At 38.5% G+C, this 18,052-nt stretch overlaps 1 protein-coding gene across 12 annotated transcripts in view; it reads right to left on the bottom strand.

The window, feature by feature from the left end:
• Window positions 1-926: 926 nt before the first annotated feature.
• Window positions 927-18,052, bottom strand: part of PWWP3B (PWWP domain containing 3B) — a 34,000-nt gene continuing 16,874 nt past the window's right edge. For 7 of the 12 annotated variants that reach the window (XM_080652878.1, XM_080652877.1, XM_080652879.1 and 4 more), the window contains 4 exons: window positions 8,523-8,657; window positions 7,710-7,805; window positions 6,070-6,134; window positions 927-4,829 (listed from right to left, as the gene is read on the bottom strand). In XM_080652878.1, coding sequence (XP_080509004.1) covers window positions 2,544-4,619 — 2,076 coding nt within the window. In that variant the 5' untranslated portion in view covers window positions 4,620-4,829; window positions 6,070-6,134; window positions 7,710-7,805; window positions 8,523-8,657 and the 3' untranslated portion in view covers window positions 927-2,543. The remainder of the gene's footprint in view (window positions 4,830-6,069; window positions 6,135-7,709; window positions 7,806-8,522; window positions 8,658-18,052) is intronic. The other 5 variants (XM_080652881.1, XM_080652874.1, XM_080652872.1 and 2 more) reach the window with 1 other exon arrangement.

Here is an 18,052-nt window from a genome sequence, read left to right as displayed (position 1 = left end):
ATAGAGACCTGTAAATGTTGTAAATAGTTTCTATGCTTCTCAGCCAACCTTTCAATTATAATATGGGCCTGATATTAGAAAATCTGCCTTATGATTGGAAGAGATGGGGGTCTCTTTAATCCAATGAATTAGGTGCGCATTCCCATCAGACACACAAATTTAGGTTAAAGATTCAGATTAAGGCATTCTTAGAGCTGGCCTCAACAATTCAAGCTGAAAGGGATCTCAGAATCCATTCTGAGTGGGAAGCCAAACTCATCCACTCCCACACCCCAAACACCAACTCATGCAAAGAGGAAAATAGATGCATGTCTGAGACACATCTTCCTCACTTCAATATATGCCACAATATAAATGACATACCAGGAGGAATCAGGTAACCCACCTTTTACCCCAAACCCCATAACTCACAAATGTGTGGAGACCTGGAACTCTGGTTTTCAAATACAGGCAGTGAGATTAATAAATATTACTCACTATTATGATAAAATAGTGCATTCTAGTGCTTTTAGAAATTAGATTGTCACCTAGCTCACTTTAAATCTGACCTTGTCATTTGGGTCACTTTAAATCCTTAGAGCAGAGCAGAGCTTTAAACCATTGCTTGCTCTCCTGACTATCAAGTGTATGAATGAGTGAATATACAAATGAGGTAGTAAAGATAATATCAGAAACAAAAGATAGAAATGGCTCCACTGAGAAAACGAAAGGTAAGCAATATATTGGAATCAAAGGGAATGCTAAAGAGTACATACAGTATGGTTTCCCAGGGTATGAGGCCCACATATAGTGTGGTGATGGTCTGTTGTCAAATACTCCTCAAGATCATGAGGAAGTTATGTGGATTGATACAGTTATGTTAAAGCAGTCTTGCTCTTTATCAGGCAGACCAAGAGAAGGTTCTATGGAATCTAAAGCTTATGCAATTTGGAAGGCTTTATTTTAAAATAATACAAAATCAAACATGAAAGTGAATATTTATTTAGAACGATAAGATAATGTATAACAAGCATTAAAATGATGACAACTACAACAAGCAAAATTCCAAACAGAGAAACACCAGTTATGTAACTACACGATCTGAAGTATGATGAAGTGAACATTCAAAATGAAAGATCTAATGGTTTTATTACAAATGAAAACATCAAACTTTTGCAAATTTTACATAAACATGTGGCCATGGAAACATATAACAAAAGCCTAAGAGTAACACTTGTCTCACTCTAAGAATAAAAATGCAGACAGGTTCATGTTAAGCCTTTAGTGTTTATTTTTATGTCAAGTTTCTAAAATAAAGTAGCCCTTATAACATTTATTTTCACTAAAGTCTTATTTCAAGTTAGAATAAGCTATTCATTGGTTTCAGACTTCAACTGTCAGCTGTGTACTTTTAAATATATTTGGATAATTGTCACATTCGGCCAAGTGGAGGCCTTTTCTATGACTCATTTCCAAATTCACAGATTCTGGTCCATCTACTCTTTGTTTTAGCCTGGAATGACTTACCAGTTGGTATTTATATTGTTGGAACCAACTGGAACTATTTTACTAATATACAGAGTGCTTGGTTTGAAACAAATGACTATATATTTAGAGATACTATAGTCAGAACAAAATGTTTGCATTTTCTACAGTTTATAACAAACTAGATGGGCTCTTAAGCAGTCAGCGTGGACTCATACTCTAGAGTAGCCAGACTATGAATACAATGACTCTAGTTTTCTTCCACATGTAGTAAGATGGCTATATTTAGATACAGATACTGTTATTTATGATGTCTGTTTAAGAAACTATTCACCTATTGAATAATAGACACTCCACAAATGGAATTTCAGGGAAGTATAGAATGAACAATCCTGTTCCAGGCTGCCAAAATTATTTTCTGCATGCTGAGATGTTATTCTCACACATATAGACTGCATGCAGGTAATCTATTTACTTTATTTTTGAATTCCAGATTGTTTTCTTGCAAAAGCAATTACAGTTATAATATATAGCAAAGCATCTCTATCTTTGGTTCTATGTCTCAGATATTTTTTTCCAAAAATAAATAGGTATGGCAGGAAAAATAATTCAACTATCTTAGGAGAAACCCAATATTTTATAAAAACTATGCAAAAATATATAATATAATCAATGTTCCTTAGACTTTTTTCTAATCATCTCGCTTAATATCTAATACTAGTGCAATTTTAATATGCAAATGATTGTGTACCCTGTATTTAACTATACAGCATTAGACACAAAGATGTCAGAAAACAAAACAGTACTTTCTCTTAAAAAATTATTTAAGAATTATGAATTCTAAAAATGTATGAGATAGAACTGCTGAAAGCTGTTAATAAAACTGACTTTAAAGAACCATAAGAAAGAAAATGTTGATGTAATAATATTGACAGATCATAGAGATCGCAAAAAACCACACACAACAAAACCTGAACATGTTACCTAAAGCCTCCAGTTTCTGGAAAATATGTTAGGGTTTTTTTTTTTAAACTAATATCTATGAAAGCTCCCTGTTATGATTTGGACATGCAGGTGATTTAGTGAGCTTCTTTTGTTGATGGCTTCCGTCTCTTTTCAAATAGGATTTTTGCATCAAATAACTCTCTTTCCCTGTATCCTAGAGATGGTCCTTTTAGATACTTTGCTTCAGCTTCCTGGTAATCTAATCCATCAACAGCAGAAATTGAACAAATGATTGCTTCTGGCAGAAGAACTTCTAGGATAAATTTAATTTTATCATCTCTTATCCGAGCTAGCATTCTTTCGTCTATTTTTTTGTAGATTTCTTGTAAATATTTCACCACCTCATCCAACTGATCTTCATCTTCAAAGTATGTTTCAATACAGGGAGTGAACCTCTTTGCTTTCAAAAATGATTTCAGCCACCTGGATGCTTTTGTGCCATTTAAAATGGACAGAAGATGGTTTTCTGTTCCTTTTGCATTCACAATGAAGTCCACTAGATTCCTGTTGGCTCGGTCCCGAGCCGACTTCATTCGGTCAGGGAGAATTTTTTTGAAGGACATTCTCTTGGTCTGGGAAGCCATGGCCATCGGTTCCATAGAATCTTCATTATGCAGCTTTGGAAATAAGTTCCTGAAGGTATCTTGTTTGATTACTTTCCTGATTGGATAACTGATGTCAGCAGCATAATACTCAAGGAAAGAGCCTGTAAAAGAACCACAACCTAGTCTAACTCTGTAGTCACAAATCAGTGAGATGCACCAGTCAATACTTTCACTGTAATCCTCCCTGGCTTTATCCACTAGTGCTTGTTTCTCTTTACAATCAAATTTTTTTAATCTTCTCAAAAGCACTCTAATGCCTCTCTTTACAGGACTCATGTTTGCCTCAACAAAAACCACACTTGCTTTTTTCTCTTTTCGCCTGATGCTTTTCACTATGGCTGGCCAAAATGGATATTTTTTATATTTAAACCAGACTATCATTCCTGCTTCAAATGAACGTGGCTCATAATGAAAAACAACAGGTGGAAGTACTTCGTCTTCCTCATCGTCATCTAGTACAGAAGGACCAATAGGATTTAGAGGCACTGATTTATCAGAAGCTTGGAGTTCTTCTCCATATTCCTCAAAATCTGGATTCTGGCCACTTCTTTCATTATCCCCATGGAGTGAACAATCCATGACACAGTTAGAGGCACTAAATGAAACCTGACATTCCCATGAACAATGACTGGGGGATGCCAGAGCACCTGTCTCTGATTCCACAGGTTGATTCTGGCTGGTATCTAAGGATGAATTTGAGGGACCCTCTCCAGGATCCTCAATATTCCCTAATAAGGTAGAGCATTCAGAGGAAATGGCCAGGGTCTTTGGGCAGACATCCTCTGGCTCCTCTTTCAAAGTTTTTGGCACAATGAAGATATCTGGTGGTGAAGTTGGATTGAACTTCTCTTCTTTAAAATAAGCATCTTCCTCTTTGATTGTAGAATCCAAAGGCATAATTGTTGGGATGTCAATCTTTTTCTTGCTCTCCTTTTCATCGTCTTCTGAAAGTGAAGGAAAAATTTGGCACCAGCTGGAGTTTTGTGATGATTTTGTTTCCATCTCACTTGGAATAGTATCAATGGTTGCATGCACTTGTGATTTATCATCATACAGGGAATCATCACTCTCTGAAGATACTAACAGAAATGTTGGAATTTCACTTTCTTCAAGACACTTTGATAAGTTTCCTTTAGGCTTCCGATACTTTTTAGGAGGGGGTGAATTAGAAAGCTTTTGTGGTACATTTTGAGACAGTGTAGTGATCTCTTCTTCATCTGAACTGCTTGTTTGATTCAAATTTGTTCTCTTATTCAGAATACTCAGTGCCATTTTTAGTGATCTTGCATAAGCTGTTTCCTCTCTAGGTGGAGAACTGCCCTCTGACTGTGCTGCTAGTGAGGAGGCAATGGCTTCAATTTGAGATTTATTTAGGATCTTTGTTTCCTTGCTTTCCACTTTAATTTTTTCATCTACTGAGAGTATTTGAACTTCTAGGGAAAATGTCTTTTTTCTCTTACTGTTTAATGAAGTCTCACATCTGGACAAAACTTTTGCTGGCCATAACTGGTCTTTCCAATTGCATAAGACATATTCAGCATCCATTATTACTTAGATTTGTGTACTATCAGAGACTGAGGTGAATGGCTATTCTTGTCACTATTAAGGCAGTTCCTACCCAAAACAACACTCTCACCAAAATCTCCTTTGTCTTAGAATTACCAACTGTTTATAGCTTGTTTGGTCTTCTCTCCTCCAGCAGAATTTCCCAAGGATGCTTGAGCCCGTTGCTTAAATGGGACAATATGAGAGATACTGCAATAGGGAAAAGGAAAAGAAGAAAATTATCAGCAAACAAGATTATTTTGCCAAAGTGGAAGGTGAGTAATTACAAATAGAGATAAAAGAAAGTATAATGCTCAGTGGGGCATGATATGGAGGGGAAAATGCAGCATAATTTAAAGTGTGAAAATTAAAGTGGTTTATAATACCTCAAATTCAAGAACTTGCCCTTACAATTTTACACATGATTATTAAGGACTGAATCAGTGCACTTGCTGGCAGAGGTAGGAAAGGTTGCAGTAAGTCAGGGACTCTATTTATGTTATTAACTACTTTGGGACATTTATGTCTCTACTGTTATACATAGGGCAGTGGGACTCCAAAGTTTTCATGTATCAGAATCATCGAGAGGTCTTCATAAAACTATATTTCTAGGCCTTATCCTGATAGTTTTATCCAAAAGATTCTATATAGGATCCAACATTTTGTATCTCTAAGTTCTCAAGTGATTCTATTGCAACTTGTCCAAGAACTTGAGGAGCATTGTTCTAGATGAACACACGGTTTTATAATTTTTAAGGTATAATTACTTTCCTATTTACCCAAAGCAGGCAAAGTATGTGTCTCCTGGGCCTGGACAATACCACAATGACGTTGTTAAAAGCATGAGCTTAGAAGGCAGAGATTCAGAATGGTTGCTATGTTTACTAATTGGGTAGGATAGTTATCAAAGATTTATTGAGAGTAAGGCAGCTAAAACTCAGGTAGAAATTGGAATAGCCTCTTGCACAATTTCTTCATAGTGGTTTAACATGAGATTCTTCTCACAAACTAGAATTATGACTTTTATTTTAAAATATATATATTTTTATTGATTTCAGAGAAGGATAGAGAGAGAGAAACGCCAATGATAAGGGAATCATTGATAGGCTGTCTCCTGTATGCCCCCTACTGGAGATCGAGACCACAACCCAAGCATGTGCCCTGACCTGGAATCGAATGGTGACCTTCTGGTTCATAGGTCAACATTCAATCACTGAATCACACTGACCAGGCTAAAACTGATGATTTTTAATTACACAATGTTATGGCTATAGAACAGGGAGCAAAATAAATTATACCTCAAATTTTCAATCTAACATGGTTTTAGTATGAAATGTAGCTTCTAATTAAAAATGCTTTGGCTGCATCCCTGGCTGGGTGGCTCAGTTGGTTGGAGTATTGAACTGTATACCAAAAGATTGTGGGTCTGATTCCCAGTCAGGGTACATACCTAGGTTGCAGGTTTGATCCTGTAAGAAAGGCAGCTGATCGATGTTTCTCTCTCTCCTTCCTTCTCTAAAAAAAAAAAAAAAAAAAAAAAAAGTCAATAAAAACATATCTTCGTGTGAGTGTTAAAATACTATGCAGAGAAGGAAACAAAATAAATTCTAACTCAAGTTCTCAACAGTTTTTAATGTGAAATGTTTTGTGAAATGGGAAGAGCCTTAGCCAGTATCACATGTGTCATAGAGGATCTGGTCTTGTGACCCGGTTGTCTTGATTCTCATTTGAAAAGAAGAAAGGCTATATAAAAGGAGATAGAAATTCAAACCAAACAAATGGAAAAATCATATAGAAACTTTCCTACCCAAACGTTAGAAGGCATGTCATTCTGAAACACAGGAATATGATGAAATCTCATCTATAATATAGATGTCATATTTATTTTCCTTCTTTTTCTTTTTAAATTCTCTTTGTGACACAGTTTATTTGGTTAATGTGGAAATGATCTCTCTGACTAGAAAAGTGTGAGCTGGGGATAAGAGAGAAAGGAATTAACAAATTGCCCTGTGTCTATTATGAGCAAGACTATAGATTTTGTTTGAATCTGCACATCAATCATTATGTTGATTTTTCCTTCTTTGCAAAATAATTTTTTCATTGGAATTTTAATAATACTCTACATGCTGTCTCATAGTCCACTAATACAAAAATATGTTTCATTGCTTTGTTTCCCATTTTCATAAAAATGGTTGCCTGAAGAAAATGTAGTAAACCTGGGAAGCCCCATCTTGTGACCAGAATCAGAACTGCAGCCTCCATGGGAGGCATAATCAGGGCTTCAATTATGATCAGATCCTTTTTATGAGAAGCGAATGAACTACATTTAGCCAGCCAGAAGCCTTCCCAGGCTTCTAGAATTTTCTATTCTAAGTTCAAGGCTTTTGTTTTGTCAGGTTATAACAGGGTCATAAAGTTTTCAATTACAATGTTTATGATTATAAAAAATATACAGAAGCTTATTAAAAATTGAAAAGGTGCAGAGAGATATATACAAAATAAAGTACAACTCTACAAATAGTCACTATGAATATTTTCTATAATATCAGAATTGTTTGCATATAGGAATAAACATTTTCAAACCAACATCAGATCTCAATTAAGAACATATTTTGAACATCTTCCTATGTAAATATTTCCCACATGATTTTTATGAGTTACTTTATATTTTTCCCACATTTACAACATTTTATCTCAGTATTTTACCTAGAGATGTAAACCAAGTAAATAAATAAGTATATATTAGTACTATTTTAAATAGTAGTAAAGCTAGTTCTGTTTCTCCAGTTACACAAATGATCTTATTAATAGTGTGGCAGGTATGTTTTCCCAGACTTGGTTGCATATTTATTTTTAAGTGAGATCATATAATAAATGTTATGCTATAATTTCCTTTTTTCACTTTATAGTATTTATCAGACATTTCAAATCACTACATATATTTATTCTCTACATATATAATATTCTACTGTATGGTTACATCATTCCATACAATATTTTAAAAAACTGCTTATAGAAATAAACCAAGTCCTTTCTCTATCTCACTCTTAGAAGATATAGAAAAATAGTCCTTGCTGACCAAAGCCATACCTGTGATCTGAAAGAATGAGTTGCGAGGACACACGCAGGGCTGTAGCCAACACAGCAATTAGGCAACACACTTGATCAGGTCCAGGACAATGTCCACTATTGGCAAAAAACAAAGGGAGGATGTTTGTACACCTGCATATGTGTATGAATGCTTATGTGTTTTAAACAAAATGGATATGTTGTTTCAGCTTCACTTTTCTTTCATGGTTTTAAAAATAATCATGGAAAAATATACTCTAAAGATGCTGCAATGGGCTAACCTGACTACTGAGAAATGCTGACTAACATGGGAGTTTATTTTCTCCCAGGTTTTTTTTTTCTAATCACACATATATATGCATATGTATGTACAAGTATCTTCAGTCAACTACATATCTGTTCCCCTTTCCATGTTCATATACAGGTGACATATAGCCTTTCAGTCAATTCATAAGAGTATTCTCTCCCATGCTGTCACATATTTTATCCATAATTTTCTGTGTAAAGTAAAAATGCTTAAAAATTCAAGCAGTAACAAAATTCCAGCAACATAAACATGGAATAACAAGTCAATAAATTAGCATGAATGGCTATACTGCGCTGAAATCTTAATATAGAGGCTGTAATCTGATCACTTCTTCTCCCACCATAGATTTTTAAAGCATTGGGAGATACAGAAATGCTAAAGGATTAATTCCTTTAAAATGCCAGAAATTCTTTCAAAACCACACACTCTTCTCACCCACTTTAAGACCACCATTCCTATTTTTCTCATTTTTACACTTGGGCCCGGAGAAGTCCCTAAAAAATAACTAGATTTAAGACAGTCATTACCTTGAAGCTTTTTGTCAGTTGCAGCCTCCTGAAATGCAGTCCCTCCACCAAGAATGGCCAGGCACTGATTGCTTCCAAGCTTCTGAGAGAATGCTCCGCCTCCTCCCGGTGATGGGGAAGACAGAAGGCCTCTCCCTGAATTGGAGGAGGGACAACAGTCAAGTTAAACTACTCAAGTGTTAAAGGGTAGAAAATGTTCCTTAAGGAACTTAAAAGTGAAATGGCAACAAGTGTCTGTTTAATTTCCATTCAGACCCTTAGAATGTGTAACTTCTTGGTAAAAAGTGGTAGCAAATTTCTTTATTAAAAAATAAAAATCTAGTTTAAAATATTCCTTCCATATTTTTCCTTGCCTTATCTGGCATTTTACCTCTGCAGGTAAATTTAAAACCCACTTGCTAATGCTTCATTAAAATAGCTCACTAAGACTCTTGATTGGGATTGCACTAAAACTGTACATTATTTTATGAAGAACTACTTCTTTGTAATAATTTTTTTCCTGTTCCCAGTACATGGTAGTCACTTCTTTCATTTCTTCTCTTAAATGCTTCAGGAAAGTTTCAGAGATTTCTTTACAAACTTGGATGTTTCCAACTAAAGGCTGAAAATTACTGGTTTGGCAGTAAAGTATACATTTCACATACCCTCATCAATAATTAGCAATTCCTTCTTCTTATGTTTTGTTGGCATGTTTCCACTCAGGCAATTCAATGTGGGAAATTAATTTTAAAAAATTTACATGCCTTTGTTTATATGTATGTCTAAAATAAATTTTGCAAATTTTGTTCATTAAAATTCTACCATGTTAAATTTAAACTTAGATTTTTAACTTAGAAAGACAATTTTAAATACCATTAGTGCTAATTTTGGGAATGAAAATATTTGGGGATGAAGTACCTGTGTAGTATATGATATTACACACACACACACACACACACACACACACACACATATAGTAAAAACCTATCTTTATATAAGCATTAATATTGGAATAATAAATACCAATAAATAATGAAGATATCTAGAGTGGTGTGTTAGTAAGGGCTCTAATAATTATATGGGATGTTTTGTGCTATAAACAACCCCTAAATATCAGAGGTTCAACCATAAAATTTTGTTTTGCTGATGTCAAAGTTCAATGTACTTCATCAAGTGGTCAGAAAGGGGAAAGGTTCTCTGTTCCAAGCAGTCATTAAGAGACTCAAACTTCTTCCATTCCACAGCTCTACCATCTTCTTTGGCCTGGAAGTCCTCCATTGCATTCTTTGTACCTGGCTAGCAATCTTATAAAGAGGGGTGTTGGAGAATCTTGTGGAACCTTTTAGGGGCCAGGGCTGGCAAATTTTATTGCTGGTCACAGTCAACTAGATAAAACTGCCATAGAGGCTGGGGAAGGTAGTTTTCCTGTGATTCAGGAGGAGAATGAAACAGGGTTTTTTGAACACATAGCATTCTCTCTACAGGAACTTTCCCCTTTCCATCTTTTATAGACTTCTGTTACATGATTAATGCTTTTTCACCACCATGTATCATAGTTATAATGACTAGGACAGTAGAAACTTTTAGTTGCTGACACTAAATCTACTCTTTGCATTCTTCTTCATTACAAGAACAGCAGCTGCACTCAGGTTGACTATGTAAAGTCTTAAAATATTATTTTTCCAAGACTCCCCTACTGTAAGCTATGGCCATGTAATGGAATTTCAAAAATAGGTGTGAAGATTTAGAGAAGGTGCCTCAGAAAGGGTTGAACAGCCACTTTGTGCCTTTTTCCACTTTCCCTCTTTCTTTTGCTTTCCCCCTACAACTTGTCCATGATATAATTCAGAGAGCCATTATGGACCAAGTGACTTAGATAAGGAATGTAACTCACACCCTGGCCAAGTGGCTCAGTTGGTTGGAGCATCATCCAGTACACCAAGAGGTTGCAGGTTCAATTCCCAATCACGGCATATACCTATGTTGCGGGTTCGATCTCTGATTGGGGCACATACGGGAGGCAACTGACCAGTGATTTTCACATCGGTGTTTTCTCTCTCTCTTTCTCTTCCTCTCTAAAATCAATAAAAAAGGTATCCTTGGATGAGGATTTTTTAAAAAGGAAGGTAACTCACTAGGTTAGGAAGTACCTTAACCCTTGAATAATGGTACTACCTCATTTCAATAACTTTAACTTAGTGAAAAAGTAAACTTCTATCTTACTTAAGTCACTGTGTTTTCCAGTCTCTCTTCTAGTAGAACAAAAGAGTTCATCTTACAATCATTAGCAAAAATATCATTCTTATTAATATTTTCAAAGCTTTCAGGTTATCACTATATAAATTCAAGAGATTAGACCAGTAGAAAATAAGGTTTTAGTTAAATAAAAAGACATATTCAATTACATATTTTTTTTAGTTATATAAGTAATATTTATTTTACAAACTAAAAAACAGGATGTATAAAAACATTCAATTTGCAGTAAAGGATGCCTTCCAGAAGTTTTATGTTGATGTATGTTACAAAATATTTCAATCCAATAGAGACATAAAGCATCTTAAAACCAAAGAAGCAGTAGGATATAAATAAACATAAAAGTACAATGAAAGAGGATAAAACTTAAGAGTATCAAGTAGCAGTGAAACTGCATAGAAAAAGCTTGCAAAATGACTGAAAATACTCTAAAGAAAAATAAAACAGAGGTAACATGTATCTTAATAGAGAAACATAATTATTATACCCTTCACTATTAACTCCCCCTCACCAATATTCAATTGATTTTCAAGCCTTGCAAATTTCTATCTTTAATTATCTCTTGAGTCTACGACCTCTTTACTCTAGACCTTCTGACCCATTTAAGTCCTCATAGATTTAATATACTATTTCAGTAGTCTCCTAACATTTATTCTTTTGTCCAACCTTGACCCCCTTAATATCAATCCTATACAGCCATAAAAGTCTTTCTTTTTTTAAAAAATAAATCTTTATTCAGATTATTACAATTATTTCTCCTTTCCCCCCCATAGCTCCCCTCCACCCATTTCCCACCCCACCTTCTGCCCTTACCTCCCCCCCACTGTCCTCATCCATAGGTGTATGATTTTTGTCCAGTCTCTTCATGAACCCCCCATACCCCTTTCCCCCTGAGAATTATCAGTCCACTCCCTTTCTATGCTCCTGATTCTATTATATTCACCAGATTATTCTGTCCCTCAGGTTTTTAATTCACTTGATTTTTAGGTTCACTTGTTGATAGATATGTATTTTTTGTTCATAATTTTTATCTTTACTTTTTTCTTCTTCCTCTTCTTTAAGAATACCTTTCAGCATTTCATATAATACTGGTTTGGTGGTGATGAACTCCTTTAGCTTTTTCTTGTCTGTGAAACTCTTTATCTGCCCTTCAATTCTGAATGATAGCTTTGCTGGGTAGAGTAATCTTGGTTGTAGGTTCTTGCTATTCATCACATTGAAAATTTCTTGCCACTCCCGTCTGGCCTGCATAGTTTCTGTTGAAAAGTCAGCTGACAGTCGTATGGGTGCTCCCTTGTAGGTAACTAACTGTTTTTCTCTTGCTGCTTTTAATATTCTCTCTTTGTCTTTTGCTCTTGGCATTTTAATTATGATGTGTCTTGGTGTGGTCCTCTTTGGATTCCTTTTGTTTGGGGTTCTGTGCGCTTCCTGGACTTGTAAGTCTATTTCTTTCACCAGGTGGGGGAAGTGTTCGGTCATTATTTCTTCAAATAGGTTTTCAGTATCTTCCTCTCTCTCTCCTTCTGGCACCCCCATAATTCTGATGTTGGTACACTTGAAGTTGTCCCAGAGTCTTCTTACATTATCTTCAACTTTTTGGATTTTTTTTTTTTTTTTTGCTTTTTGCTTTTTCAGTTGAGTGTTTTTTTCTTCTTTGTAATTCAATTCTTTGACTTGATTTTTGTGTTCCTCTTGTCTGTTTTTGGGTCTCTGTATAATATTTTTTATTTCAGTCAGTGTATGTTTAATTTCTAGTTGGTCCTTTTTCATATCTTCGAGGGTCTCATTATATTTATTGGCCTTTTCTAGGATATTCTTAAAAAGCCTTATAACCGTGGTTTTGAATTCTATATCCAGTCATTTGTTTTCCTCCATTTCTTTCGTTTGTGATCTGATTCTTTGACGCTGCATTTTCACTGCTTCCCTGAGTTGGTAAGGTAGATTTGTGTGCTAGGTTTCCAATATGGCCCAGTGGGTCTGCCTCCCCAGTTAACCTGAGGTGGACACTGTTGGTGCACCCCTTTGTGGACTGTGTGTACAGCCTTGTTGTAGTTAAGTCTTGATTATTGTTGGTATCACTGGGAGGAATTGACCTCCAGGCCAGTTGGCTGTAAGGATCAGCTGTGTCTATGCTGGGAGAAGTTCAGTGCTGGAGACAGCCTTATAGGATTAGACTTGCCAAATTGCAATAGCCTCTGTGCTCAGCTTGGATGGGGTGGAGTCTCAGTCTTGGCTTCCCGTCAGCCTTGCCCTTGCGCGCACGTGCGTGCCTTCAGACCTCTGCCTTCCCGGCTCCCGAGTCTCCGCCCGAGAGTCCAGACTCCCCCCACAAGAGCGTGGGTCCCCAGGGGCTCGCCTGGAACTGGGGTTCACTGCAGTCAGAACTGGGGCTCAGTGCATTCAGGAGCCTCTGACTCCCTTCTGCTAGGGAAAGCCTGTGGCAACCTCCGCAGCCTTTGTGCGCACTGGCGCACCCTTGCTTTCAGTCCTCCGCCTTCCCCGGCTCCCGAGTCTCCGCCCGAGAGTCCAGACTCCCCCCACAAGAGCGTGGGTCCCCAGGGGCTCGCCTGGAACTGGGGTTCAGTGCAGTCAGAACTGGGGCTCAGTGCAGTCAGGAACTTCTGACTCCCTTCCACTAGGGAAAGCGTGTGGCAACCTCCGCAGTTTGTGCGCACTGGCGCGCACGCGCTTTCAGTCCTCCGCCTTCCCCGGCTCCCGAATCTCCGCCCGAGAGTCCAGACTCCCCCCGTAAGAGTGTGGGTCCCCAGGGGCTCGCCCGGAACTGGGGTTCAGTGCAGTCAGAACTGGGGTTCAGTGCGGTCAGGGGCTTCCTTCCTCCTTCCACCAGAGAAAGTCAGCCAGGCTTTCAGTCGCCCTTCCTCTCTGCGCGCACAATGACCCTTTGGCGTACCTCCAATTCTCTGTGAGCTTTTCTCTTTCCTTCTAGTTGTAGAATTTTCACTCAGCCAGCTTTCCTGTGGTTCTGGATGGTGTCCGTTCTGTCTTTTAGTTGTAGTTTTGAAATTGTTGTGTGAGGCAGCAGTTTAGGTGTTTACCTATGCTGCCATCTTGGTTTCTCAATTACATATTTTATAATGTAATATTTCTCATTCTGTCTTTTCATTTTGCATGTTTGGAAAAAAAAAACAAATGCACACAAAGTATGGTCATTATATTAAGAATACAGTCTTCTATTTATTTAATTTATTTTTTATATTGCACATAAATCAGGAAATGCTACACTAACTCACTATTTCCAAAACAAAATGCAAAGGAAAACATTAATTCCATATATAATATTTTATATTTTACTGTTTTTAGAAGGTAGAAGGAGGAGGAGAAGAAGAATAACCAAGAATAAATGCTAATACTACTACTATTATTATAATGAAAACAGGTAATAATTATAGATATAATAATATCTAATAGCTATAAACGTTTTTTATGTGCCAGGCACTGTTCCAAGTACATGACATATTATCTCATTTAGTACCATGTGGTAATTTTATGGAGGAGAGCCCCCATAACTGACTCATTCTGCAGAACAGTAATATTATTAATAACAATGACAACAGTAGAAGCCAAAAGTGTTCTGTATTGTGTGCCAGGCATTGTGCCAAGTTCTCTGTATACATAACCTCCTTTGATACTCATAAAATCTTTTTAAGTAGGTATTATGAATTTCCCATTTTGTAGATGAGGCATTAGAGAGGTTCATGAACTTTTACAGGTATTTGACTCTAGAGTCCATGTTCTTAATCACTAAGATACACTGTAATTATCTCATTTTAAATAAAAAAATGCTCTATAAATGTGTGCTGATGAGTGGGTGAATTAATTAATTTGCAATATCTATGTATTAAAAGTCACTGGAATGTAGAGAATTCTTACGTGGTTCTGCATCTAATATAACATAAATTAGTCTTATTTTACCTAATAATAGACAAACATGTAAATTGACCATACCTCTGCTATGCCCACCAGCCAATCAGGAGGGAATATGCAAATTAGGACAAAGATGGCGCAGAGTGGCAGTATGCCTGCTATGAGAGGGAGGGTGGGGGTGAAGGGAGCTACAGGAGAGGCCCTCAGGCTGCAGCGAAGACGAAGACTGCAGACTCCAGAGTCTGCAGCGAAGATGAAGACAGCAGTCTGCAGTGAAGATGGCAGACTCTGGCCAGAGTCTGCAGCAAATACGAAGATGGCAGACTCCAGCCAGAGTCTGCAGTGAAGCAGTGAAGACGAAGATGGCAGACTCTGGCCGGAGTCTTCAGCAAAGATGGCAGACTCCAGCCAGAGTGAAGGCCTGGGTCCCAGGTGCTGGAGGAAAACCTGTGCTGGAAGCCAAGGGAAGAAAGGCCTATTGCATGAATGTCTTCGTGCAATGGGCCTCTAGTATAACATAATGAATTATGATAGTGAGTGGCATCCAATTATTTTAGCCAAATTCTAATGCTTAGAAACAGGTCATAGGTCCTGCTATTACTTTAGGAGAGGGAATTATATCAGGGGGTACATCATCTAGGGTATGTTTATCACAATACTATTTGATGAAAAGAAAAGTATAGTGATGTTGACATGATCCTGGTGTCTGTCTAGGGTTACAGGTAAGGGGAAGGTGTAACTATATAAGGATAGCACAGGAAGTCCTGGGGATGAGGGAACTCTTCTATATTCTGACTGTTGTAGTGATCATATGAATCTATAAATGTATAAAATACAAAGAAGTGCATACAGAAAAAGTCATGTTTTATGTATGATAAAGTATGATATTAAAGAATAATTTGAAAAATAAAAATTTAAATGGAAAAATTTAACAACCATTATATAAGAACTAGAGGTCTGGTGCACGAAAATCGTGTATGGGGGGGTCCCCCTCAGCCCAGCCTGTACCCTCTCCAATCTGGGACCCCTTGGGAGATGTCTGACTGCCGGTTTAGGCACAATCCTGGGGATCAGGCCTAAACCAGCAGTCAGACATCCCTCTCACAATCCTGGACTGCTGGCTCCTAATTGCTCACCTGCCAGCCTGCCTGCCTGGCTGCCCCTAACTACCCTCCCCCCTACTGGCCTAATCGCCCCTTACTGCCTCTGCATGCTGACCTGATTGTCCCTAACTGCCCACCCTACCATCTGGGTTGCCCCCAACTGCCCCCTCCCTGCTGGCCTGGTCGCTCCTAACTGCCTCCCCCACCAGCCTGGTCACCTCTTACTGCCCCCCCTGCTGGCCGGGTTGCCCCACTTGCCCCCCTGTTGGCCTGGTCACCCCCAATTGCCCCTCCTGCTGGCCTGGTTGCCCCTAACTGCCCCCCTGTCAGCCTGGTCGCCCTTCATGGCCCCACCGCCAGCCTGGTCACCCCACACAGCCTGCTGTTCAGTCATTTGGTGGTCCCTCACTAACACCCTGCTGGCCTGGTCGCCCCACGCAGTCTGCTGTTCAGTCATTTGGTTGTCCCTCACTAACCCCCCTGCTGGCCTGGTCATAGGTATCCATCTTGTGAGGGCATGATGGTCAATTTGCATATTACCTCTTTATTATATAGGATAAACTCTCTACAAGTATGTTTTAAAAACCATTTGCTTCTTCCTAAAGCATATTTAGTAACAAAGAAAACAAAAATAATACCCATATATACATTATTAGAATGTACCAGTTCCACTTCCATTTAGGATATAAAAAGCATGTCACCGATAATTAAACAATGATAAAAATATAGGTAATCAGCAAAAGCATACCATTCCTTGAGCCTACCAGAGAACTGAGATAAACTGAATGTCAGAGTGACCAGCCCTTTAACGTGGGACATATGAACCGTTTCACCTTTGGCAAGTATGGAGACAGAGGTGGCTGACAGCAGGTGAAAAGATATCAACTGAAATTTTAATGAATTCTTAAATTCTTAATGGGCTAAGGTCTCATTAGTTTGGAATATCTAGCATCCAAGGCACTAATACACTCACTACCAAGTTCTTTTTCACAGTCCTTAACCAGAAGCATACAAACATGACTGGGGACAAAGCAGGAATACAAAAAGAGCCCATTTCAGTGGTTCAGGTATTCAGGAAACAATAAAGTGTTACTGGCAGACAGAAATGCAGCCCCATACACTATCCAAACTATTCTAGGGGAGAAACAGAAAACTTGCTCCTTTTGGACCCAGGTCTTAAAAAACCCCCACACAAAACACTGTTTCTGGAGAAGGAGCAGGAAACTCTGGGCCCAGGATCCTACAAGAATAAAAAGCAGTAATAAGCTACTGATCATGAAAGAGCAATACTATATCTCTCACCAAAAACCAACCCCAGATACAAACCAGAGTTTAGCTGGCATGCTAAGAGGAAAGAATGCTAAGAAAAATGTGTAACCCTCAAAGTCCAGTTGTATATGACTTTCCTAAGTTTAAGGCTGAACAGGATAACAGAAAGTGCTCCCTGCATCATCACGAGGCTAGTATCTAGTAATAACAGGAGTCTAATGCTATGAAGTAGGCAAGAGCACAAAGACAGACACCCCTCTAGAGGCACAGGTATGAAGGAACTGGTGAAAATTTAGGGTTGAGAAAAATCATTGAGAAAAATTCCATGGCACTGTAGGTTCCACTCTAAGCAAAGCAATGTACGTTATTCAAGCCAGATAGCAATGAAGTGAGAAAAGGAGGACACAATCTCTAGCATATTTTATGATACCAGCATTATCCTGATACAAAAGCTAGAAAAAAACACACAAGTAAACTACAGATCAACATCTCTCATAAAAAAAGACAGATCCAATGATATAGATATAGAAATGATACATAAAATAACATCTATATATATAAAAGCCTAAGTGACCAGAATGACTGGTCACTATGATGTGCACCAACCACCAGGGGGCAGATGCTCAATGCAGGAGCTGCCCCCTGGTGGTCAGTGTGCTCCCACAACCAACCTCCCCCAGCTGGCCATCCTCCCGCGATCTCTCCCGGGGCTGGCAGGCCCTGTTCGCCTGATCTGGGCCTGCTGGCCAACCTCCTGTGGTCTCTCCCCTCCAGCAAGCCAACCTCCTGTGACCCCTCCTCTCTGGCTGGCAGGCCCCAATTGCCTGATCGGGGTTGGTCCCAGGCTGGGACAGGGAACTGGGGTGGGTGGTGGCAGACACGGCACCTTTCCCAGGGCGGATGAGGGTTGGCTCCTTCCTTGGGGCCGTTGGCTAACCTCCAATGTCCTGTTCCTCCCCCCAGCCAGCAGGCCCTGATCAGCCTGCCGCCCACCAGTCACGGTGGCAGTGCGGTGGCGAGGAAAGGTGGAGTGGGGGAGAC

The sequence above is a fragment of the Plecotus auritus genome (assembly GCF_963455305.1).
Source record: "Plecotus auritus genome assembly, chromosome: X".
NCBI lineage: Eukaryota > Metazoa > Chordata > Mammalia > Chiroptera > Vespertilionidae > Plecotus > Plecotus auritus.
The sequence above is the reverse complement of the archived record's forward strand: the minus strand, read 5'-3'. Positions and strand labels throughout refer to the sequence as shown.